The sequence below is a fragment of the Apodemus sylvaticus genome, chromosome 5 (assembly GCF_947179515.1).
Source record: "Apodemus sylvaticus chromosome 5, mApoSyl1.1, whole genome shotgun sequence".
NCBI classification, from domain to species: Eukaryota; Metazoa; Chordata; class Mammalia; order Rodentia; family Muridae; genus Apodemus; species Apodemus sylvaticus.
The window spans coordinates 74,689,162-74,714,159 of record NC_067476.1 but is presented as its reverse complement, the minus strand read 5'-3'; the positions used below and the strand labels follow the sequence as shown (position 1 = coordinate 74,714,159).

At 54.8% G+C, this 24,998-nt stretch overlaps 2 protein-coding genes across 7 annotated transcripts in view; one reads left to right on the top strand and one right to left on the bottom strand.

Annotated features, from left to right (window-relative positions):
* Nucleotides 1-8,672, top strand: part of Tspan18 (tetraspanin 18) — a 132,523-nt gene extending 123,851 nt beyond the window's left edge. For both annotated transcript variants that reach the window (XM_052183047.1, XM_052183046.1), the window contains 3 exons: nt 579-761; nt 4,831-4,914; nt 6,087-8,672. In XM_052183047.1, coding sequence (XP_052039007.1) covers nt 579-761; nt 4,831-4,914; nt 6,087-6,134 — 315 coding nt within the window. In that variant the 3' untranslated portion in view covers nt 6,135-8,672. The remainder of the gene's footprint in view (nt 1-578; nt 762-4,830; nt 4,915-6,086) is intronic.
* A 2-nt stretch (nt 8,673-8,674) lies between these two features.
* Tp53i11 (tumor protein p53 inducible protein 11) lies at nt 8,675-23,642 on the bottom strand. Of its 5 annotated transcripts, none has more exons than XM_052183049.1 (8): nt 23,444-23,642; nt 14,246-14,326; nt 13,421-13,707; nt 12,869-12,927; nt 12,607-12,655; nt 12,159-12,255; nt 11,011-11,112; nt 8,675-10,632 (listed from the first exon to the last, which is right to left on the bottom strand). In XM_052183049.1, the coding sequence occupies exons 3-8, from the start codon at nt 13,592-13,594 to the stop codon at nt 10,499-10,501; spliced, it is 615 nt and encodes a 204-aa protein (XP_052039009.1). In that variant the 5' UTR covers nt 13,595-13,707; nt 14,246-14,326; nt 23,444-23,642; the 3' UTR covers nt 8,675-10,498. The 5 variants fall into 5 exon arrangements, with proteins under 5 accessions (XP_052039009.1, XP_052039010.1, XP_052039011.1 ...); XM_052183050.1 differs by having other exon boundaries at nt 13,421-13,560; nt 23,444-23,639; XM_052183051.1 differs by having other exon boundaries at nt 13,421-13,557; nt 23,444-23,638.
* Between the last annotated feature and the right edge of the window lie 1,356 nt (nt 23,643-24,998).

The following is a 24,998-nucleotide window of genomic DNA, read 5'->3' as shown; positions in this document are numbered from 1 at the left end:
GCTGAGGAGATGGGGGAGTCAGTAAAGTACTTCCTGTGCTATCAGGAGGCTCTGAGTTTCATCCCCAGCACCCATGTAAAAAGCCAGGTATGACAATGGATGCTTATAATCCCAGAACTGGACAAGTGGAAACAGTAGGTCCCTGGGACTCACTGGCCAGCTAACCTAGCCTCATCTACGAACCCCGGGTCCCAGTAAGAGCTTCTGTCTCCAAAATAAGATGGGCAGCACCTGAGGAATGGCATCTGAGATTGACTTCTGGCCTCGATGCACGTGTGTGTGTGCGCGCACACACACACACACACACACACATCTGCACATGAATATACACAGGCCAGAGTAAAGATAATCATTGGCATAGCATAATATAAAATCATAGCAACTATATGTGTGCTGCTTACCAAGTTCTGGGAGGTAAGGAACATGGCTGTGCCCTCTCACAGAGAAGACCCCAAAGCTCAGGGACACGGGTCATCGCCACAGTCACATGCAAGGCAAGTCACATGCTTGGCCCTGGCAGAGGCTGATGTCCCCTCCGGTCCCTCACTAACCCCCACATTTATTCGGCTCTCTCCTAGTTTGGCTGCTGTGGGGTCAACGGACCTGAAGACTTCAAGCTGGCCTCGGTGTTTCGGCTGCTGACGCTGGACACGGAGGAGGTGCCCAAGGCCTGCTGTCGGAGGGAACCCCAGACTCGAGATGGGGTGGTGCTGAGCAGGGAGGAGTGCCAGCTAGGGAGGAGTCCGTTCATTAACAAGCAGGTAGGGCCCCAGGTGGGGAGACACCCACAAATACAGCAACCAAGGGAAGCAATGTCCACCCAGAGGGTCTGAAGGTGGTCCGGAGCTTTGTAAATGATTCTGGATGTGGCATAGGCTACCCTTGCCTCTAAGAACCAAAGAAGTAGGGAGAAGATCACACTGACGGGGAAGGTGAGCTGGGTTCAGGCTGGGGTGAGAATTTGGTCTGTGGTTCCAGGGTGAGCACTCCTTAGGCATATACCATATTTATGAGGAAACTTACTCTGGCCAAATAAGAGCACTCCTCGATCCAGGAGGAGCAGATTCTTATTGACCTGACCCTAGACAACCAGGGAAGCATCCAGACTTCTTTCTTTTCTTGTAATCTAAGTGCTTCCTCTCAGCCTTCGCCCTAAGGGAACAGAGGTCTCAGCTTTGTCCCCCTCAACCAGGAGCACAGCTCCACTCCACCCTTGGTCCCTTCCTTCCTGCTGGCCAGAGACCCCCTTCCCTCCACTCCTGTCCATAAAAAGAGGAAGGGACAGGTTGGGCGGGGCAGAGGGGAAGAGAGAAGGATGAGAAAGAGAGCCACACCTGGCCTTCTCCTTTGGTCAGACATCTTCTGGGAGAATTCAAAATACTGGGGAACTGACAGAACACAAGAGACAAGGCCGTGCTCCCGCGGGGCTCCTGGTCCAGGAGAGGTGGTGGTGGATGACAAGCCAGGGGATAAAGAGACGCTTGCCCACAGGAGTGGCTATGAGAGTGAAGCTACCTGGACTGAAGTGCTAGAGCGTGCGTGGGGTGGAGCTTAGGGTTCTCGGAGCCCCAAGGGAGGCCATCAGTGGGCTGAGATCCGATCCCATGATCTCAGCTTGATACCAAGAACTCAGCTCGTGACCTAATACCTTCCCCAGGATAGGCCAGAGCTCAGTGTCTGTCACACATCCTGCCTTCCTACCCTGGGGAAAGAGAAAGAAAGGAAGAGAAAGGTTCCCGGGCTGTGAATGTAATGAAGAGAGCAGGCCACTGAAGGTTTGGGTTGCAGGGATCTATGGGAAGAGCGAGTAGAATTTGGGAGGGATTGAAGTCTGTGGGGAGCCTCACCCTTCCATTGCTGACAGGCCTAGGCTGACACCTGCCCTGTGAAAGCCTGGCCTCCTTGCTCCATTCACCCTCTGCTGGAGAAGAAAAGTCTACCACAGTCCAGGAGTGTGAGGCAGAAGTCTTGCTTCTCCTGATGTCTCTCAAAGGCCTTGGAACCACACACCTTTAACCAAGGGGGAACATATTCTGGTAACTGAGTCACACTCTTTTGAGAAAGTGTTATACACCCAACTTCAGGCAGAATGCAGCCACTCAGGACCTTGCTGAGGACAGTGAACCCTGAGGTGGCAGAAGAGATGCAAAGAAGGAGCTGGACCTCTAGACAAGATGCACAATTACCTCACTGAAAGACCTGCTGGGGGCTCCACAGGGGGTGGGGTGAGGTTAGGAGAGAGTCCTACAACCAGGTTCCTGCCCTTCAAATTCCACTAGCCGGCCTCAGAGAAGCTTCCTGGAAAATCCAGTCCTGAACTTCTACCTCAAGATACTTTCCCCATGAGCATCCTCTTGCTGTCTCCTGCACTGAGGACCACAAGCCATATCGATTCTCCATCACAGAGCCTCTTCAGGCCCAGTGAGACTAACTCCCAGGACTGGTCCTCCCACGCCCATCCCCTATGAGCCATATTTTCTGTTAAGAGCCTCCCCTGGGAGGCCATCTCCAGTTGGGTTATCTCCAGAACTGCCTCTCACAAATCCCAGGACACATTTGTGAGTGGCATGAGCCAGACTTCTAGAGTACGGAGTTCCCTTGGGGATGAATGTGACTAGGTTGGCACTCTGGCTGCTCTGGGGCTGGGAATTCAAGACAGCTCTGCATGAGCAGCAGTCCCAAGGATGGGTGACATGAATTACTGACCTTGTAACAGAGGTCAATGGGAGTCCAGGCCGGTGACAAAGGTGCTTCTATGCCTTCTGGGTTAGGGACATTGTGTTTGAAGTTTGGGGGATGTTGAGAGAGAAGTACTTTTGAAATATCCAGGCAGGGGTCCCAGGGAGGAGGTGGGGTGCTCAGCCTGGAGCCTAGGAATGGCACGCTAGTGATGAGAATGTGGGTGTTGCTGCCCAGGACCGGCTGCCCTCTGCCTAGTTAGTTTTGTGGTGACTATGAGCAGGAGCTGGACATCGGAGGTGCTATGACAGGCATCTAGAGGGTGATATTCTATTCCCTGTGCAGGATGGTGATGCCTCATTGTGGGCTGATACCCAGGGCAGAATCAATTGCAGGCTCTGATCGCGGGGCTTGGCCACATGAGGACAGGCATTATTTATTAAAAATATAGTTCCCGTCCCCTCCAGATAGAGGGAAAGGACTATCAGGCCCCTCTTTGAATCTGGGCTCCTCCCTTGCTGTGTGTGTGGACTCGAGGGAGCCGCCCACCTGCTCTCTCCCAGTTTGCAAGGAGGTAAACCACAGATGAGCTACTTCTCAGTAGGGGCTGCACAGAGGACCAAATGATGCCGGGCTCATAGGACCTAGGAAGACCCTGGAGGAGGGATGCTGAGTGTAGGTAGCACTGTCCACGCTGCCCACTCATGCCAAGGGCCTCCCTGTCACCGGGGAAATCTCCACCACCCAGCCTTCTGCTCAGCACAGGTCATTTGTGTTAGGCAGAATATGTCCATCCACTCCATGGGGCTCCAGGGACAGTGGGGTCTCCCTTGCTAGTTTCTAGTCAGTCTCCACTTGGAAAACACTGTGACTCCCGCTTAGCCATGGTCTCTGATCAAGTCCTACTGTCTGTTTGCTCAGGTGCAGCCTTCCCAGGTCCACAGAGCCAAAGACACTGGGAATCTGGGTGGGAAGCAGCAAGACCCCAGTCTCATCAGAACCCTAAATTCAACATGTGCCCCACATAGATGGACACAGTTCCTACCCCTGCCCCACCACCAAGCCAATCCTATTGGACATCATTTAGTTGGGTCCAAAGAATATTCAGGTGCTCATAAAAGAAAAAAAATGTTTTTTAATGAATATGTTTCCAGTGGCTGAGGGTACATGACTTGGCCAGTAGACTTGTCCAGCACACAACAAAAACTAGGTTCCAACACAATACTTGATAAACTGGATAATGCTAGCACTCAGGTGATAAAGCCAGGGTTAGAAGATCAACTACACAGAGAGTTCAAGGGTAGCCTGGAGAGCCCATCTCAAAAAAGTGCGTATATCTCATTCAAAGCTGGGGTGAGTATGGCTCAGTGGTTTGATCCCCAACACTGACTAATATATATGATATATATATATGTGTGTGTGTGTGTGTGTGTGTGTATATGTATGTATACATATATATATATGTATATATATGAGACTTGTGCCTGTGGCCAACACGGGAGTGGGGGACAGTGGACACAAAGTACCATGTGTTTGGGGCCTAATGGGAGAGTTCTTGACTCATCTTGCTTTACTGTCACCCACAGTGCTAGGAAGACAGCAGGCACATGAGTCACATAAAGGTGGCTGCTCCTGTGAGGCTGGGGAAATTGCTGTGCAAAGTTTGAGGCTGGGCTGCCTGGCCTTGAGCTCTGAGTGGAAAACTGTCCATCCCTCAGCAGTCAGGCAGGTCAAGAGAGAGACTCGGGGCACTGTCTCTGTGACTTACTGTCCCACCTGGGGCGGGGGCACCATTTGACATTCTGATTGAAGAGACCCAGCCCAGCCAGCTCTGCCCTGGGGGTCTGATCCCCACTTCTAAAGAGCACCAGGAGGCCTGGGTATTTGCACGTTTCCTCATATTCTAGGTCTATAGCTGAGTTAGCCTTGGGAAGTTTTCAGCTTGTCTTGGGGACTGGATGTTGCAGAGGGAGGGATGTTGGTGACATCCTGTCAATGACCGGATGCTTCCTCCTCCACATCAATATACAAATGCCAGCCTGCAGCTGCTGAGCCCTGAGGCCAAATGCCAGGGAATCAAGTGCTGGCAATGGTCCTGACTGCAGGCTACACCTCCCTGCTGTGATTTCATCTCTACCCTTTCCTTCCCAGGGCTGTTACACAGTGATCCTCAACACCTTCGAAACCTATGTCTACCTGGCCGGAGCCTTTGCCATTGGGGTTCTGGCTATCGAGGTGAGTAGGGAGCCCTGGGGGGAAGTCTCAGGGTCTGTACACTCAGCAAACTTCCCAGATCCACAGCCGATACCTGCTGCAAATGTCTGCTGCTGGAGTCATTCTTGTGGCCTGAAGATCTGTGCCTATCCCAAAAAAATGTGAACAGGCAGGTCCAGAAAGGCACCCCACCTCACCCCAGTTCTGCAGTCCAAGTGCGCTTTGCGGGATACCTGATCTCCTGGAAGGCAGGGGGCTTTTCCATGAGTCCTGCCTTTGCAAATGCCCAGGGGTCTTTTAAACTTGACATTGGAGCTTTATTTAGTACCCTTCATCCCAGGGCCCCAGAGCATAGCTGAGCGGCTGTCAACTTTTGAGCTACCACTCAGCAGTCCCTTCTCACTGCCCCCTGCCCAGTTCGGGGGTGCTCTCTGGGGCAAAGAAGCCAGGCAGTCTAATGCTCAGGCCTCACCTCCTGCTCTTTGGGGACCCTTCCAAGGAAGCCGTGATCACCTGGCACCCTGATATGCCCTTGTTCAGTGTCCCCTGTGCCTTGTCTCTCAGGATAACAGTTCTATGTAAGTCACAGGGGAAGTTCTGGCGTCATTAATTCCACATGCATACATTGAGCCCCTGCTGTATGGGCCAACACTTCTGGAAGTGAACAAAGCCTCCTGAGAGAGCTAAGACCAACAGGAGACACACAGATCTTCCTGAGGCGGGGCACATTTCAAGAATGTGTCCAGTGCGCATAGCCTTGCCTCGATGTAACCACAGGTCAGGGTTAGGGAACTGCAACCTCTGCAAACCTCACCAGCTTCCGGTGAGCAAGCTAGGTTACCCCACTGAAGCTGTGTGACCTAAATCAGGTTGCCCGGCATCCCTACACCTCACTTCCTGCTGACTAGAAAGGCTGCTGATAACAGCATTGGAAACCTACCTTACATAGTAAATGATCGGGACACACTCGGGTGCCCAAGAAGGGTTGTGCTTTGCTTAAAGTCTCTGCCAACCCAAGAAAGACAGATTTGAACTGTTTAAACAGATGACTTGCTTTCCAAAGCCTGCTTTTTACCCAAATGGTAAGCAGATGCTTGCCCTGGGCAGTGTCAAGATTCCCCCCGAGGTGTGCTGGGCAGCCCCTCGACGTGCGCCCCATCTGACTCCACATTGCCTTCTTCCTTTCTCTGCAGATCTTCCTCATGATCTTTGCCATGTGCCTCTTTCGGGGCATCCAGTAGGCCTTAGCCTGAAGACACTCAGCCCACCACTGCCCAGAAATCAGCCCCATCCCTTCCCTGTCCTCTGGCCCCAGGGGAGGAAGCAAGGCCAGCCCAAATGGCCAGGAGCATAGAGCTAATTTTTTTAAGAAAACAAAACAAAACAAAGAAGGCATGAACTGAAGGGGCCTCACCTAGGCTCTAAGGCTAGGAGCATGGGCTCTACAAGGACCTAGGGCTGGCCTGGGACCTGCTGTTCCTGAGAGCAAAGGTTCATCAGCCTCTGCACCCCTTGGCCCTGTCAGACTGGAGTGCCCCCTTGGCCTGGGTCCCCTCTCTTAGCATTTCTAGGTTCTGTGTAACCAGGAGACAGAAACACATCCTGGAGGAGGAGCCAATGTTCAGGCCCTAAGGAGGCGAGGGCTTCTCACAACACAAGGACAGACTCTGCAGCACCATCTACTGGAGAGTGACGCTGTCCCTGCTCCTGGCTGGCTGAGGGTGGCTGTGTGTGGACACTGGATCAGAAGGTGGCTCTTTCGTTTCCTCATATTTTGGATCAAAGCCTCTTCATGGCCTAGAAAAGGGCGGTGGCCTGTCCACAGTCACACAGCATGTGCCTGACCAGGTCCTCTCCAGGCTGCTGTCACTCCAGCCGGGACTCCACCCCAATGCAAGCTGGCCAGGAACTGCCCGCACCAAGCACTACAGCTGAGGAAAGTCCATACTGTGTCCGCTCTGCCCTGCTTGTACCTCTGTCAGAGAGCCAACTGTGACCCGTCACCTGTCCCCGCGGGCCGTACCCCTTCCCCGTTCTCCCAGGTGGAAGACACCCCCCACACACACATGGTTCATTTCTCGTTCTTCCCAGAGCTGAGGCTGGAATGTGTCCTTCAAGGTCCCTGCCAGGAATCCACCCCTTGCGGTCCTCCACATACGGAAGGAGCTCACTACCTCCCAATGCAGCCTCCTGCCTTCAGATGCTCTGACGTCACCACCACCTCAGCAGACAGAGGGGTTTCCATCTTTCCATCTGTGTACCCCCTTCACTCCTTCCCAGAGGTTAACGTCATGCCTCTTGTCTGCAGACTTAACCCCACAGCATCTCCTACCATGACACTTTCTGACCTTTTGCTGTATATGTATTTGGTTATTCTCTCTAAGCTCAGATTACCCAGACTAACAGGTTCACAACCAACCAACCAACCAACACACACACACACACACACACACACACACACACACACACACACACGTCTTGAACTGCAGACTAGGTTAGCAACTAGTTGCAAGATGCCTGATCCTGCCAGGACCATGTTGAATCCAGGATCTCAAGTTTGATTGATTATGTCTGCCAAGGGTACAGCAAGGGGCAGTGGTGGAAGGAACAGCTAGGTGCCTGCTCTTCTCTCTCAGATGGAAGAGCCTGACGTGAACTCCAGCCTCCCTTTGCCTTCCTGACACCTGAGAGTCATAGCCACCGCCTGTTCTATGCTGCTGTCTAGGTTCAAGGGGCTACTTCTCCCATTTCCTCTCCTCTTCATGTGGTCCTCACCCATCCTGGCCTTCCTGAGGGTCTCTTGAGTGTCATACGGAAGTTGTCTTTATGACACCTTACTTGGTACCCCAATCAGTGAAGCTGTGAGCATCCTAGAGCCTGAGTCACCTGATCAAGGGACCCCTTTACTGGCTTTCACCCCAGACTAAGAGGACCCCAGGCTGACTCAGAACCCAGCACGTACTGGACTCCAACTGTCCAGGAAGGCAAATGGCTCAGCTGCTTATTGGCGGCTCATGACCAGGCTGAGGACAGAGCCCAACCACAGCGGCTGCCACCCAGAACTGGCCCAGGCTTCCAGAGACAGGCAGGGATGGGACAGAGAGGGCTAGGAGCCATATATCGAGCCTAGGCATTTCCAGGGTCGATCAGAGCCTCTCACCAGAACTTTCCACACTTATGCTGAAGCGCTCCCAAGGAGCCCAGATGCAGTCCAGCTCCTCAGCATCCTCATGGGACCAGGCAGACAGTCTTCACCCTCTGAGGTGGCTAGTACAAGGCTGTCCGAGGTCATCGACGTCCTACTGGGGCTTGGTGAGCTGCTCTGTGTACTCCCAGGGGAGGAGAGGGGAGCTCTCCCGAGGGGAGTCCTTCCTTTACCTCTCACCCCAAGACCAACAGCCTCACCTAGATGCTGAGACCCTCGCCCAGTAGTGAGCAGAACAGCCCCTTCCTGTCTCAGAGCCACTTGCCTGAGGGACAGTTGTATCTGACAGATCAGGAGCTAAGACTGGATCTGTGGCTCAGGCTCCTCAGCACCCTGTCCCGAGCCCCTGGCCTACCTAGGTTCTAAGCCCATCACCTTCATCCTCAGGAACTCTGTCAACACACACACACACACACACACACACACACACACCATCATATGCTAAAGTCTATTTTGGAATTTGTAAATGTCCCTTGCAGTAGGAAACAGAGCTAATTTATCATTGTATCTCCCAAGTCCCCCTTTTTATATTCTATATCAAGAGAAATTTTGTAATATAAAACAGGACACCACACATATCGTTTCTCATTGGTTTTTTTGTGTGACTGTTTCTTACAAAAAGAAAAGGGGAACAAGAATAAATAGTGACCATGACAGAGGCAGTCTTGGGGGCCAGGCAGAAGCACGAGAAGAGGAGCTGTGGAGGGGGGCAGTCAGGGCACCCTGAGCTCAGATCCAGGGTGGGGCTGTCTCCATCACTGCCTCCTTCCAAGCAGGTGTCTCCCAGAGGCCACAGGTGTCTATATGCTGGCCTTGGTCTGGCCTTGACCCCATCCTATCTAAATGTATCACTGCAGTTTAACCAGGGTGACCTGGGCACTACCCCCAGGGCAGGCCCTACCACCTGCTGGTGCTGAAGGGAAGCCTGGCAGATGTGCCCTCAGGCTGTGCATGGCTGGCATCTTCCATTTCTATGACTACCTCTCTTGGGACTGTATCTGCATTTGTAGAGGATTCAAGAGAACAAATCCTCACCAGCTCTGAGAACAGTCAAGAAATGGTACCCGGTCTACAGCAGCTAGGACTGTACCAGGAGCTGCCAGTGGCTGGGCCTGTGCTCTGAGTCAAGAGGTGGGACTGAGGGACTGGCACAAAGCCAGTGACAAGGGGCAGAGATACACAATGGGCCCTTCCTGAACGCCCAGAGATTCACCACTCAGCCAGACCTCGGTTACAGAAGCAGCCTGGGCCACTGCTGAGCATATTTTCCACTGAAACTTCCCTGAGTCCCCTCTACTAGGCACAGGCCATTGTCATGGGGCACTTGGCAGCAGGAACAACTGAGCCCAGGGAGGCTGTGAGCCCAGGTGCCCTAGAGGAAGATTCCTCGGGCATAGGGGACCATCCCCTTGCAGAAAGGAGAGGCCTCAGGGCAAATCTCTTACTTAGTGTGCTTGCTGCTGAAGGGTAGGAAGGTATTGGGAGCTGGGACGGAGGGAGGGAGGGGCCACACAGGTGGGTGGCATCAGGGGCGTGTCTTCAGCTCTAGAGGCCCACATAGGCTGCTAAGGGGTGGCACACTCACTTCATCTCTCTCCGTTGTTGTGTTTGAGGGGCTGTAGGTTTTAACACGTAGGCCTTGGGGCAGCCTCAGGAGGGGATCCGGAGGAGGCAGAGCCAGGGATAGCCATGCAGGCCTTGGAGGCCATGCAGAGGAAGTGTCCCCACTTCGCTTCTCCTCAGAATTCCTCATGCGCTAGAAGTCTATGGACAGACAGGTGCCAGGGACTGTCAGGCCTGTGGTATATTGTCTAACCCTGGCCTGTTGGGAAGGGACTCTGGGGCTCTGGGATGCAGCCAGCCAGCCAGAGTCAGAACACCCTATAGCAGGCCAAAGAGAGGATCAGATGTGCAGGCTGAGGATGGGGAACTTGGCCCAAGGGAAACAATCACTCCCCTTGCTAGAGGACCTCAACTGGGGCTCTAGAAACTGTGTGTGTGTGTGTGTGTGTGTGTGTGTGTGTGTGTGTGTGTGTGTGTGTGTTAGAGCTGCTGCTGGGGCTGACACAACCTCCTAGAAAGGGCTTCCTGCCAGAGGAACTAACCTTGACTCAGCCCAGACCCCAATACTCTACTCTAGACTGTGCCTGTTAAGAGTCTAGAGGCCTAGAAACGCAGGGCAAAGAGTTGTCCCCGCATGGGGTGAGGGGTGGGGTGCAGAGGCCACAGCCTGGTTTGTCACTCCTAGAATCCTAGGAGATCCAAGATGACTCCATGGAGTGCCTGGGAGGGAAGGAAGGCGCGTGCACCCTGCCTGCCTGCAGGCCTGCCTGGGACCCATGGGCAGTGCAGTCCCCAGCCGCTCCGGCCCAGGTCCAGGCCCAGGCAGCTCCCAGCCCGCTACACTTTCTTGGGTTTCCGGCCGACTTGGTAATAGTAGTAGATGCTGATGATGACAAAGAGGAGGCGGCTGGCCAGGAGCAGCACAGTCCCCAGGGACATGAGGCCCGTCTCAGCAAGCGTGGCAGTGACCACTGTGAAGGAAGTCGGGGGAGCCAAAGGTCAGGGGCAGACGTGCTCAAGTCTCTCCCATCGTGACACTGTGCTGAACACCCTCCACCATCCCTGTGGGGGTGGGGTGGGAGTGGAAGAGCTGGCTGATCTCCAGAACCTTACCACCAGCCTAGGCCAGTCGACAGTATTCCTAGTCTGCTGCCCCCAAGTGGCAAGTGCCTAGAAGTGCACCACTCTGAGTGTCAGTGGGTGGTGGGCTTGGAGGGTACACCTATGGGAGGGAGCGGAGTGGCTGGGCTGTGGATTCAGGACACTGGTCTATGTTGCAGGATTATCCAGTCAGTGCTCTGCCCTCTTCCTCCTGCGCCCTGCTAGCCTTATCACCCTACATCACTTACCCAGGGACTGCACCCCAAAGTAGCAGGCCTCAGTGAGCAGAGTCCAGCGGATGATAACCTTCTCGGCTGTGTAGAGTGCGTTCCACATGATCAGGGAGATGCCTGTTGGGACCAAGGACAAGGGCAGCCTGACCCCCAGCCCAGGAGTCTGAACCCACTTATTCCACAACACCCACTCCTCAGATCAGACCTCTTCAGTCCTCAGGCCTGCAGATCCAGCGTTCCCCTCGAGGCTGCCCCCATTGCTTCTAAAGCCCTATCCAACACAGGACAGGTGCTCATCTTCCCCCCAACTTGGTATCTTTATCTACACAATGGGGCAAGGGCCTCCAGCCCCAAGCTAGCTCTGTCCTTGTGATTCTATGAAGAGGTGTCTGGGAACTCAGTTACCTGGGCCTACAACTTAGTGTCCCTTAACAGAGGAGGCCCTGGAGACAGAAAACTTGTGCCAAGGAAGAACTTCCTCCAAGGGATTCCCCTGGGAGAGCAGGACAGACCTTGATTATGGTGGAAGGAGAACCATCATGGCTAACCCCTCAGTGTCTGACCTCTGGACCCCAGAAGTGGTCAGAGCATGCTCAGTTGACGCCAGCCACCCTGACAGCCCTATCTCTACCACTGCCTTGCTCACGGCAAGTCTAGGCTCAACTGTCCTAACACTGGAGACGCTGCTGTGTGAAAAGCCCTGTGGCCTTCTGAAACTGAAGAATGGGCGTCTTCCAGTGTGGCCACCATTGAGATCCAACGTAGAACGCAGAGGAAGCAGGTATGGGAAGAGGGACTGGATCCCCTGAAGTGCCCGGACCCCACATGGACCTTGACTGACAGGCATAAATGCCAGACTTTGGTCTCCACATGGCGGTGAGCCACATAATGTTTAGGGAGCAGGGTGGTGCCACTTACAGTGAACTGTAATTTGGTTTCCTATCACCTGTTGTGCCCCTCAGATTCACCTCAGTACTGCCGGGGCAGTGAACCAACTACATGCATTCTAACAATAGTCACAAGGTGGCAGCACAGACACAGACGAAGAGGCCCAGGCTACCAGCCTGCTGGAGAAAGAGGGAGGCTCTTCCGGGATCCCCAGTCATTGCCCTGAGGCCAGCTAGGCCTCCCCACTCTCCCACAGTCGGCCCAGCAATACTCACTCAGGAGGGCACCCCCGTAGAGGCGGATGGGGGTCTTGCTTGTGACCTCGGCCCCATCAAAAACTGCATCGTAAAGTTGGTCAGGGAGAGCGAGGGCCTGTGGGCAGCAGAGGAGCGCAGGGTCAGCTATGCTAGTGACACAGGACAACATCTGATGCTGGGGTTCCCAGAGCCCAGAGCATGTGTGCTGGTTGCTTTGGGGCACAGCACACCACTAATGTGCAGGATGTCACCCCTGGGCACAGCTGGCCGAGACCCTAAAGGATGAGCCTCAGGGTGGAAGCGGCCGCAGCGGCTAGAGATGGCATGGAAGAGCAGCTGGGAAAAGGCCAAGGGCCACACCCAACTGCCTCCCTCCCTCCCTCCATCTAGGTCTACATCTGAGGTGCCACCAGCTGGCAAGCACAGGGTCCTACTTACAGCCTGGGAAGGGACACACAGGACTCACCATGATGGCCACACTGGAGAACAGCATAGCAGAGAGAAACTGCCAGACCCTGGGGAGGTTCAGAGAGGAAAGTTACAGCCGCACTCACCCTGCCCCCCACTGTCAACCAGATGCTAGGAGGAGGCACACCCCCCCCCCTCGTGCAGCCCAAAAAGTCAGTGTTATTTGAACAGCGTGGATGTAACCCAGAGCAAGGCCCAGTGACGTTTGACCTTATACATACCCGGGACACAAAACTATCAAAACGACACCTGGCGCTCACCTGAGCCCCAGAGGCTCCCGCACAGCAAACTTTATCTCGTTGCCCAAAACCTGGCTGATCTGTGGACACACAAGTCAGAGTCATCAGGGAAGACAACCTTCAGCATCCCACCCACCCACCGCCCACCTTCCTCCCGGCTCCTGTGTACACCTGGGGCCCATCGGAGACTCCCTGATGGACACGGAGGTTTCCCTAAGACAAGCTCAACCTTTCCCGCCTGCCTTGACAGCCAGATGAGAAGCTGAAACGAGGCGGTGAGGAAAGAGAGCTCAGTGTCGGCCCACTGGGGCTGGAAGCCTGGCTCTGTGGATTGCTGACATAAGCTTAAGGTTACTTGGTTCTTCTGAGCAAGTCTTACCTTCCTCATCTGTACAATGGGTCAATAACCACATGGATAACCCGCAGGGGTCTAAGACAGTCTATGCCTGCACCCTAAGAAGCACTGGCTTCTTGTCCCCAAACTTCTGCCATTGGCCATATCATTCCCCCGACACAGCAGAGGGTCCTCGAAGCACAGGGACGCCGTTGGCTCCCCTTCCTAGCATAGCTCACCTTTGACCGGTGCACTTCGCCATCGTCATCCTCCCCGCCCACGCCCAGGATCTTTCTGGTCTTCAGGCGGCTCACAAGATCTGTCTGGCTGTGCTTCTTCATGAGCGGAGGGGGCTGTTTGGCCGCCATCTTTTCTTCTGCTGAGGGACATGGGGAGACACTGGTCTCAGTCATCCTTCCTGCTGGACTTCCAGACCCCAGGTCCCAAAGTAGGGTGAGAAGGATGTGGTCAGGCCCTACTCAGGGCTTGAGAGAAGATGGCGCTGTGGCTGCCTCAGTTTCCTCTCCTGTAAAACGGGTTGAGGACGATGCTTCCAGCCTGGCCTCCATGGACATGACACAGCCCAGGTGACTGGGTCAGACAAGGCCTTAGAGTCAGCCCTGGAGCAGCATATGGGCTTTAGAAAAGGCATTTGGACCAGGATGGATCTCACTGACAAGATTTCTGAGTCATAGAGACAAAGGAGACTTCAGAGAGGTAAGGACCCTGCCCTAGTCCAGGGTGAGCCTCCTAAGTCCTAGGTTACCTGCCCAGACAATCCCCACTGCCTGCAAGCTGGCCTGCTGGTCCTTCTACCTCCTAAACAGCCATCCCTGCCGGGACCTAGAGGAGGGCAGGGTTAGTCATGAGGGAAGGAGACATTAAGCCCAGCAAATGAGGCTTTAAGCAGTAGTGGCCACACTGTCCAGATATAAACCACTCCCCGCCATCAGCATCCGCCATCAGCATCCACAGCCTTTACCAGCCTATATCTGCTCACCATCTCCCACAGCCCCGAGTCATGCCACCCCCAAGAATAGCACAGGTCAGTCCTGGGCACGTACTGAGAGGGGCAGTGATCAGATGCTGAGACGGGCTCTGGAGTCTGAGATGAGGGTACCTTTCCTGTGTTCAGTCCTCACAACCTAGGAGAGAAGACAGGGTGTGGAGGGGACAAAATGAGGCTCTGGCTGACCCCAGGGGGCTCCAGTCTCTGCATCACAAGACTTTGAAAGATGGGAGCAAATGAAGACCACTCCACAAGTAAGGAGAGCTCAACTAGAATGTACTGAGCCTCACTGAACACTAGAAGAGCACCCCAGCCTCTACGTGCCCACCACCCCGGTCACCCAGCCAGTGCCTAGATCCTCTATACCCCAGCATCTCATGTTCACCCCCAGCACCTCCCAGCAAACTCATTCCAAGGCACAGCTTACAAGTTCCTCCTTCCACCTGCTGCCCAGCGCCATGTCCCTGAGCAAATGCCCTCCAGCCCCAGGGAATGTTCCTGGATTACCCCGGTTCCTTTCCAAACCTCCAGTGTCTTGAAATGAAATGGACCATCCCAACAAATACAACAGCAGAAAGGCACAGCCGGTGTGGATGCGGGAGGGTGGGGGGGGTGGGGGGGTGGGGGGGTGGAGGGGGGTGGCTGGGGGCTTGGGGGGGCATGCATAGACAAGGTCCTGGGGATTTTGTTCAAAATGACACCACAAACCCAGTCACCCCTGGGGCTGAAGGGTGAGCGAGACCTGGGCCCCAGGTCCTGACACACAGCCTTACTCTTCATGTGTGAAGTGAGTGGCTGTTCTCTTTCCTGTACCTGATGGGGGGGTACGGAGACAGGATGAGCTGCCCGTGCCCCATAGAGAGGTACTCAGCACCCCTAATGGAAGCGGGGATGTCCTTTCAGTCACACTGTCCCAAGTGGGGCCCAAATCCCCAACCCAAGCCACTGCTTTCTCCTGACACCGCACAAGGGTGCAGAGCTCAGCCTGGCCAACCCTCCTCGAAGGACAGAGAGTCACCTAGCCACAATCTTCCCATGTCCCCTCTGACCCCTCATTTTAATCCACACAGAAATGACCGTGCAGATAATTCATGTCACAACCACCACCAGGTCAGGACACAGTTCATGTGTCTAGACTGCAGTGTGCTATCCCAGTTATACCCTGATCTCCCACTTCCAGCTGTTACAGGTCTGAGCTCTGTCGCTCTAGCTCTGTCTGGATTTTCTCAAAGGTAACATAAACAGAATTCTGAAGCATGTGAACATTTGCCTGTCCAGCGTCTCCCGCCAACGGCATGCCTTTTCCAGCCTGTCTAGGCCCAGTGCCCCAGCTGTCCATTCCTTTCTACTGTGCATCAGTGTTCTGTGTGACACTCATACAGAACAGGGACATTTGGTTGTTTCTACCTGTCCTTTGTGTGGTTTTGGTGGGACGACATTTGTAGGCCTCTGAGGTAAAATAGTTCAGGGTGGGCCTGCGGAAGTGTGTGGACAAAGCGAACACCAGGGCACCACACATGCCTTCCACGACACACATGTTCCTCCACACTCCTGACAACGCTTGTTGTGGGCCATTCCTATTTTAGCTGTACTCTTTGGGGCCCCTGGATTCTAAAACTTTCTCATGAAGCCAGATGTGAAAAGTCGCTTGATTCAATCCTCCTGTGCCCCTTGGGTGAGTCACCTCACTAATCGAAGCATCAGTTTCCTTAACTGTGAAGTAGGACTTTAGCTCCAACTTCCTAAGACCTTGAGGTAAATATGGGTCAGAGTAGGAAGAGAGGCACCTGCGCAGAAGACGGGCCATTCGCTGAATTCCTCTGTGTGCCAGGCATGCACAGTGAGACATCAAAGCTCCGCTGGTGTCATCAGTAGTCAGAGCAAATGACTTCTTTTAGTGTTCTCAATGGGAATATGGGAGCAGCCCCCACACCCACACCTACACCCAACCCTGCGCCAAGCTAAGGAGAATCAAGACCCTGGACAGAGACGAATTCTGAAAGTAACTGCTGGGCTACAGCTGGAGAGCTGCACTCTGCCACCTGGACTCACATCTGGGACTTCCTGTGGTTTAAGTGAGCCTGTAAGCCATCTGCTTATCTCTGTGCCTCAGTTTCCTCTCTCATACAGGGAGAGGAGGGGCTAACTCCCAGAACACTGAGAAGTATGTTGTCTCCTTCCAGTGGTCAATGTCCTGTCTTGGACCATGTCCAGTGAAGATGGTAGTCATTAGACTGATGCCGCCACCCTCCTGAGCATCTCCCCTACACTGGGCGGTGGCTTTGACGGAGAGGACTAAGAGAATGATCTCATTAGCCCTTTCCCCACCACATGGGACCAAGACCAGAGACCTCAGTCCAGGGGTAAGGCTAGTTAAATCCTGTCCCTCCCTCCCTCCGTGATGAGCTGGAAGTGTCCCAGCTACCAGCTAGGGGCAAGTTTTCCTCTGCTCTGTCACACACAGATACACACACACACCAGCCTTTTGGCCTCTCCTTCCCCACTCTTCCCTACCAAAGCTATTTGCCAAGGGTTTCAGGCACCTCCCCCACTCCACTCCTGGGAAGGCTGGCAGCATGCTCGGCTCCACCCCACTTAGGGGCTGAAGGCTTTAGGAGAGCCACTAGGGCACCCCCAGCCTCAGTTTCCCCCTGTGAAAAGGGGGCACAGGGATGCAGAAGTGCTAGTGAATGTAGGCGGGTACCCTCCAGCTGTGAGCCTTACCCTGGGCAGGGTCTGCTCTCCCTTCCAATGACCTATCTTTCCTCACCCAGGTGAGTAGAGTAGAACGGTCCCCTTCCACTCAGGCCTGCTTTGGTTTTCTGCATGCTGCTCTGAGGGCCTCCACATCCCCACGGCCACTGTGGAAGTGGGAGGTGTGGCTAACCATCCACCCTCATGCTCCCAACTGTGGAGATGAAATTGTTGCCTGCAAGACCATGTCCTGCCTCCTTTTCCAGTCAGAGTCCTTGAGAGCATCCCCAGCAACTCTCCATCCTTCTAAGAATGATTGTCACTCTGAGCACTCATCCAAGTGGGAAAGTCCTCCTCCAACCCCCCAGCCCCCACCCCTACCCTCCGCAGGCCAGCTCTACCCCGCCCTCCTTCTCAGGGCTCGGTTGGTCTCCTGAGTTCATCCCTAGACATCTACAACCCATGTCTCCTCACTTCCCAATTCCTAGTTCCAAAGGCTGACCCAACAGAAGAAGAGATCATCATCAGAGCATCTGTCCTCACAGCCGGGCCTCCTGAACTGCAGTCTACAGGAATAGCCAGGGAGACGGCAGAGGCAGGAACTTAAGGCCCATGGGGCAGGAGCTGCCCTATACTACACTGGAGCTTTTGGCCCAGGGAGGAGAGGGATGTGTACAGGGCGAACTTCCAACCTGGCCACTCTCTAAGAGGCAGAGCCTTGAATCCAGTCATGTCATCTGAAGCTCTAGTAGAATGGCTTAGATGATAGTACCTTCCTGGGGTGCTGCAGGCTCCAGGGGAGTGGGTGTCCAGGGGGCAGGAAGGGGTTCCTGGGTATACAAGGCCAGAGAATGAGAAGCATCCCCTTGCCCTCTTCAGAGTCTCTCTGAGTAGCCCTGGCTGTCCTGTAGACCAGTCTGGCCTTGAACTCAAGACATCTGCCTGCCTCAGCCTCTCCAGTGCTGGGATTAAAGGCACATGCCACTACACCCATCAGAGAACACACTCTTTTGGTTTTTTTGTTTCGTTGGTTTGATTTTTGTTTGTTTGTTTTGGTTTTTTGAGACAGGGTTTCTATGTATAGCCCTGGCTGTCCTGGAACTCACTCTGTAGACCAGGCTGGCCTCGAACTCAGAAATCCGCCTGCCTCTGCCTCCCAGAGTGCTGGGATCACAGGCGTGCGCCACCACTGTCAGGTGAGAACACACTCTTAATGATTAGGAAAACTTGGAGAAAAAGCCCAACTCTTTCTCTTCACTTCTCCGTGACCTCTGGAAAATTACTTCCAAGTCCTCATCTAAGAAACTAGACTGAGTCTCCTTAGCTAGTTTGTGACACGAAGTAGAGCACAGCTGAAGAAACGGGCTCTTGGTCTCTGCTCCACAAAGCCAGCAAAATGTCCTGTGTTCTTAATGAACTCCTAGCCCGACTCAGCCCCGCCCGGGCAGCAGACCTGATGAAGCAGGGCCCACACCTCCCATGCAGATTCTGGAGAACTTCCCCATCCTTCCCAGGAAGCCTGGTTGCCATAGAAACCAATGGACTGCAGCGCTGTCCCGACAGGGAGGCTGTGCCCAGGAGGGCTGGCTTAGGAAACCTGCTGGCCTGGGAGGGGGAGGGGAAGGGGCCCAGAACACCCACAGCTGTTCCAGCGACTTCCCCAGAGTAACAGCTACAACCCCTCAACCAGGGAGCCACTTCCTCCCCGTGTGGGCACAGGTGCAGCGGCTGTGAATGCCCTCCTACCAGTGAGGAGAGGGTGAGCTGCCCACACGTCCTGCCTGAGCTGGGGACAGCAGCCAGCTGCCAGCACATCCCGCCTGGGAAGCCCCTGAAGTCCACATTATTGCCTGTGACAGTGTGACAGTAGCCATATTTCCATTCCAGTTTTCAGAAGAGAGCGCTAAGGCCCAAGCAACTTAACATATTCAGGAATCCCTGGCTCGGAGGGTGTGGCAGAGATGGAATTCAAGTTCACTTCGAGCTGAGCTTGCACTGGACCTCCAGAGAGGATCTGGGGGTGGGAGGCTGGGGAATGAATGTGTGTGCTCGTCTGTGCACAAGTACCTGCTTAGGAACTTGGAATGTCCCTCCCCCCAAGCATAACTGAGCTTCAAACTGACTTCCAGAGCTCCCCTGAAAGTCTGGGTGTGTCCCCAGTGTCTGAAGCCTCCCCTCCATACCCGGTCCGGCCTCTCTTAAGTTCAGGGCCTGTGTTGTGGGCAGGGCTCTGGGAACCAGTGCCACCAATGGGAGCCCATTGTTTTGTTATCTCTGTATAGACTAGCTGGAAATAGGCCTGAACAGGGCTACATTCAAGAGACAGCGACAGACAGTCAGAATTCAGAGTTTGGGGGGATCTGGGTTGCAGACCCTGTGTCATCTGAGGCCTCTTCTAGGGAACCCCACTAATCTGGGACAAGATGGAGGTCTAGCAGCCTGCTGGGAACCAACCGCTAGGGCCCTGTGGCTAAGTGGCCCATATCTTAAGGTTGTCATGGAGAAAGGACAATAGGTTCTCCCTGAAAATAGGTGCCACACCTCACTCACAAAGCCAAGGGTCATGGGACACAGCCAGTAGGGACTGCGCGGGTCTCTTCAGAGATCTTCCAGGCCCAAACAAAGGGGAAATGGAAGAGATGCTACTGTGCCCAGGGCAGGCTGGCAGACAAGCGGAGCCTCGATCCCCAGAGAACACAATTATCCTATAGCATGCCACCTGGGTGGACAGAGCAGTGCTGGTGGGCTGTCACCTCTCACCAGCTCGATCGATCGTCACTAAGATGCTCTGAAAGGTGCAGACGGCAAAGACCATGCTTTCAAGCCCTTAGTGTGGCAGCCATAGCCACAGACCCAGCCCAGCGACAATGCTAGGGAGCCCGTGCCAGATTCCTCAACCCTTCAAGATCCTGACTGGGTTCTGGAGGCACAGGGTTTGCCCTGCCACTGGGAGGTCAGCGTGCCCTGAATCACTGTGCTTCATGGAGGACAACTGAGGTCACAGGCGTGATGAGGCCAGCTTGCCGTCAGGACAGTTTTCTGTGTGGGTGGTGAGTGTAGTCTCAAGGGCCCTCCTCAGGTCTGACTAGGCAACCCTGACCCCAGCTATATAAACACATTTATTTGCATTTCAACGAGGCACAGCTCAGCCTCCACAGCCCCTCTGGCCTCTCCCACTTCCCCTGTGGAGATTTTCTCTTCTCATCTTCCTCTCTGTCTCTGGAAGGTGGCTGATTTGCAGAGGGACGGAGGAAAGCCCCGACTCTCTTCAGAGCTTAGGGGACAAAAATAAAATAAAATAAACAATCGTAGCTGTGTGCGAGAGGGTGGGTGGGGCTCAGGTCTGGGAGCCACACCCCTGCCTGCGGGGTGGGGCTGGGGAGGAGTTGGCTTCACCAGAGGTCTGAGGCTGCAGCCCTGTCTCAGGCAGCCTCTCAGAAGTCCCTGATGAGGCCTCTCCTGTCCTTCTGTCGCTTGCAAAAGGCAAGCCATTGCATGGAGAATTCCTGTCCTTTTCAACCCTGAGTGGGCCAGCCTCCCTGGAGCCTGGTGACCAAGTCAGTGCCCTCAAGGGCAGCTGGCCCTGTCATCCACTTGCTTCTAGTTCCCACAGGGCCCGGGCTCTCCTGTGACTAGGCAGCAGGTCCCCTCCCCAAGTATTGTCATTCCTCTCCAGGCCTCTCTCTTGCTGCTCAACAAAACAGAGGGGCAGCTGGGGGCCTCCTGGAAGACAAGCTTCATGTTAACCCCGTGTCTCTGGACGACATGGTCTGAAGCCCTGTTTTCCCCTGGGTAGGAATGGATCACACAGTCCAAGGCTGAGACTTCCCTCCTCATACTCAGGCTCTGGCTGAGTAGTTGTTAGGGCAAATCACTCCTCAAAAGCTCCATGCTCACATCCTCTGGCCCCATACCCCATGAACTTTACATAGTGTTGGAAGAGAGGCCTGCCTCTCTGGGCCTCCAAGTTCCCCATCTGTTAAATGGGCATAATGATACTTCCCTCTGAAGAGAAGCTGCCTACAAACATCCAGAATAGTTCGTGTTTTGTAGCCAGTGATCAACAATGCTGCTGTTCAGATGAATAGACTCAAATCTTGGCCTCAGTTTCCCCCTTCACTAAAGCAATTTCAGAGCAGAACCCCTTCCGGGAATCCATGCCCACGCAAACAGGGTGCTGCAACGAGGGTAGTATCAGGAGGAAGTGGGGTAAGGTAGAATCAAGGTGACCCTGGGTCACAACCAGAACACTGACCCAGGCAGGAGGGTCTTGGGAGACGGGGTTTCCTTGGGAGACTCGGCCTGAGAGGCTGTCTTCCTGTCCCTGTCTACTGTGGCTGTGGGAAGAACACAATGCTACCGGGGATGAGGCGTTCCCACCTGGATTCAGAACAAAATGGTCACCCTGTGGCTGCCCCTCCTAGCACAGATCCTCTCTTAACATCACCTATGAGATGCGGAGTCCCCGTCCTCTCACCAGAGCCTCCTATCTCTTCCTCATCCCACTCCACGGAACAGCACGGGGCTGCCTCCGGCTCTTTGCAAAGCTATTCTGCAGGACCCCAAAAAGCAGCACCAACTACTCCTTAAAACATGGCCTCAACACCCCAACACTCTTCTAATCCCCTGACTCTGGCTATCTTTCTGAGAGGGTCTTCTTATGTAGTCCAGACTGGTTTGTAACTCAGACTCTTCCGGCCTCAGCCTTCTGGCTACCAAGACACCTCCAAGGCGCTGCACGTGGCCCAGTCGATTTATTATTTATTTACAACTTCTTGCTTAAACCGCAGCACTACCTAGAGTCTTGGCAGCTTCCACAGGTGTGCAGGGACCTGTGGGACCCGTGCTGGCTGACTACGACATCACTCTTTTGTGGAGTACTCACAGATACTTGGGGCAGTAAGTGAACATACCGAAATGCCAAGAACAATTCCTGAAGACCCTGCCCCTAGCCAGCAGCCTCGGTCCTCTCTCCAGCAGAGGGGGCTGTCGCAAGTCCAGGCTATGGGCTGGAATAAGAGGAGCGGCAGAGGTCCAGGACTGGGAAAGGTCAAAGCCGGGAACAGCAAGTGGAGGCATCCAGACTTGAGAGTCTTGCAGAAGAGAAACTAAGGCAGTGGGCACCTAGGGTGCTGAGGTCAGAGGGGACTCTAGGAGAGGGCGCTGTCTGTACGAAGGCGACAACAGAAACCTGAAGAATATTCTGACTTCCCAACGATCCTACAGAAAAATAATGTGGTTTTTTGTTGTTGTTTTGTTTTGTTTTTGTTTTTTTGCCTCGGACTGACCCAGAGGCTGCCACTAAGGGGCAGGTGGTGTTCCTCCGGAACCCACCACAGTCCCGCAGGTGGCGGCCTCTCTCCAGGAGCCTCCAGATGGGAGACACAGCTGGGTGGGTGTCTCAGCAACCCAGGGACTTCTACACTCTGGCCAGGCCCCATCCAGAAAGTTTGTCTAAAAGAAAACGAAACAGGAAGTCCCTGCTAGGGGATTCTGAGGAGACTGTGGTCGTTTGCTTAAGGCTTTGGGTCAAAGTGAGAGTAAGTCCTGGGTCTGTCCCTGCTCCTCCACCTCACGGGCGGGAGGAGAAGCCCGCTCCGTCCAGGAGGCAAAAAGGCGGCGAAAGGGGCCCCGCGAAAGCGAGCGGCTGGCCTCGCGGTGTCCCGAGGATGGTGCACGGAGTATTTTCTGCGCACTGCACCGGGACCCCAGTCCATCCTGCGCCAGGCAATGGCGCTGCCCCTCACAACGGTCCGCGCGGTTTGGAAGACAGAGTCGCCCGGGTCCACCTGCAATGCCCCCCCTGACATCACCACCCCGACTGGGGTCAGGCCCAACCACCTTCCTACCCGCTCCTCTCCAGCAGGGAATCTTTCCCGGCTTTGCCCCTTCCCCCTCTGATCAATCCTCATCTCCGCCCCGAGGACACTCCCCCACTTTGTGAGGCTCGAGCCCGCGACTCCTTCTGCCCTCGGCACCCACACAAAAGGTCCAGGCAGAACAGGGGACAGCGGGAACCCCTCCACCTTCTCCGCCCGCGTACCCGTGCGGGCGAGGACCCGGAAACTCGCAAGTTTACACCGCGCGATCCTCCGGCCAGGAAACAAAGGCGGGAGGGGGGGGGCGGTGGCGAGAAAGGGGGAGGGGACCGGGAACCAAGCGCGGAAGACAGAGACCCCGGGATAAAAGAAACTGCTTTACTCTACGCTCTCTCTAGCTCCAAATCAAAGAGATAACGCTCCGGAGGAGGCCGAGGGTGAAATAAATAGCCCCTGGGGAAGGAGGTGGCAGAGAAGAGAGCTGGGGAGAAAGGGAAACCAAGTCAGTGCAAGGGGACAAACAAAAAGGACAGAGAACGTTGCCACGAGGATCTCAGCGGGGGTTCCGGGCGCCCGCTGCCCCGCAGGTGCCAAGCTGTCCCGGCGCCCGGCAGTCGTGCGCAGGGTGCTCGCGGTCCCTAAGGCCCCCGGCGTCTCCGGGCTGCGCTGCGCAGGCAGCGGCCGGTGCGGTGGCAGCGGCAGAGAAGTGTGAGGCTAGCGGCTGCCGGCAGCAGACTTACGTTCCTAGCGCGCGGGGTGCTGCGCTCGCGGAGCTGGCGTGCCGTACGGACGCTCCGGCCCGGGGAGTCTCACATCGCGGCGCCTCGCTGGGCAGGCAGGCAGGCAGGGCAGGGCAGGGCAGGGCAAGCTGGACTCCTGGCGCTGCCGGGCTCGCCCAAGTCTGGCGGCCCGCACTGGTCCCTCCTCTAGAACCGCGCACAAGCCAATGGCGCGCCGTCCCCTCCCACGCGCTGGGCTGCCTCGCCCCCGAGGTGGCCGGGGCGGGCACAGAGGGGTTGGGGGGTACCCAGAGCTGAAACGGAGGGCCTACCCGGAGCTGCCTGCGGAGGGCGCACCCACGCTTGGCTAGGGGATCCCCGGACGGGGGACATCCTGCCGCTGCGCCACCCAGGACTTTCTCGGAAGTTCTAAAGGCAGCGCCCCTTTCTTCGGACTGCAAACATACCCCTACGGGTTTATAAAATCACCCATTCTCAGGCTTAGGCCAGTGTCTAGGATGGAAGGAAGGCACCGGCGTTGGCCGGTAGGATCTCCCACTTGTGAAACACCACATTTTACAATTCGCCGTTTGCTAAAACACTTTCAAGAATAAAATCTTAGCGTTGTCGGCAGTCCAAAAGATATAGAGGACTAGTTCCAGGTCACAAAACTTTAAGTCATTAATACTTAACCTAGGCCTGAAGATATTGGAAAATGGGTGTTCTGTCACTCAGGCCACCCTTGTTTCCCCAGTTTGGTGGGAATCCCAAATGACAAGAACTCTCACCCACTTAGACTTCTATCTCAATCGCTGTGTGAAGTGCTGCATGCGGCAGGGTTGGGTCAGAGTATTTGTTGGTGGAGGCAAATAGCTCATGCCAAGAGAGGGTTCCAGGCGAGTCTTGAGGGGTCCTGGATGGTCTTCAGGAGTCTCTCAAAAGGACGTGCACCTACAACCCCATCCCATGCCTGGCTCTGGACTCCCTGGGAAACCCTTTAAAGCAGTTGATCATCAGGGTCCTGCTTCCTGATGAGAGAAACCTATGGATCTTGTCTTCTGGACTGATATAAAAATAAGGCTTGGAAGGAGGGTGGGATGGAGAAAGCAAGGCTGAAGGGAAAGAACTGAGGTAGAGATGGAGAGCCCTTCTCCACAGCCCAGCTAGGTATGCCTCTGGCTCCTGACTTAAGTTTTGCTTTACTGCTCTAGGCTACAGATTTAGAATACCTGGGTTCAAATCCTGCCTCTGTCTTTTAGCTTAGCCCTGAGCAAGCAAGTTAACTAACCTCTCCAAGTCTTGCCTCCTTACCTACAAAGGGGTGTGACCTTATAGCAGGAAGTGCCTTATGGCTGTTGCTAGGATTTTCAGTTAGCGCAGCAGCCCATGCTAACCAAGCCTGGCCGTGTGTGAGGTGCTAACGAACTAGGCAGGCTCCATGGCCCTCCCAATGGCTGGGGCCGGGCAGGAGGGCCTGTGCCCTTTACAAGGGAGTAAACAGAGCAGTGGCTGGTGCTTAGCAAGTCAGCTCTCAGTGGTTGTTAGCCTCCTGATTACCAAGGCAACTAAACTCCCT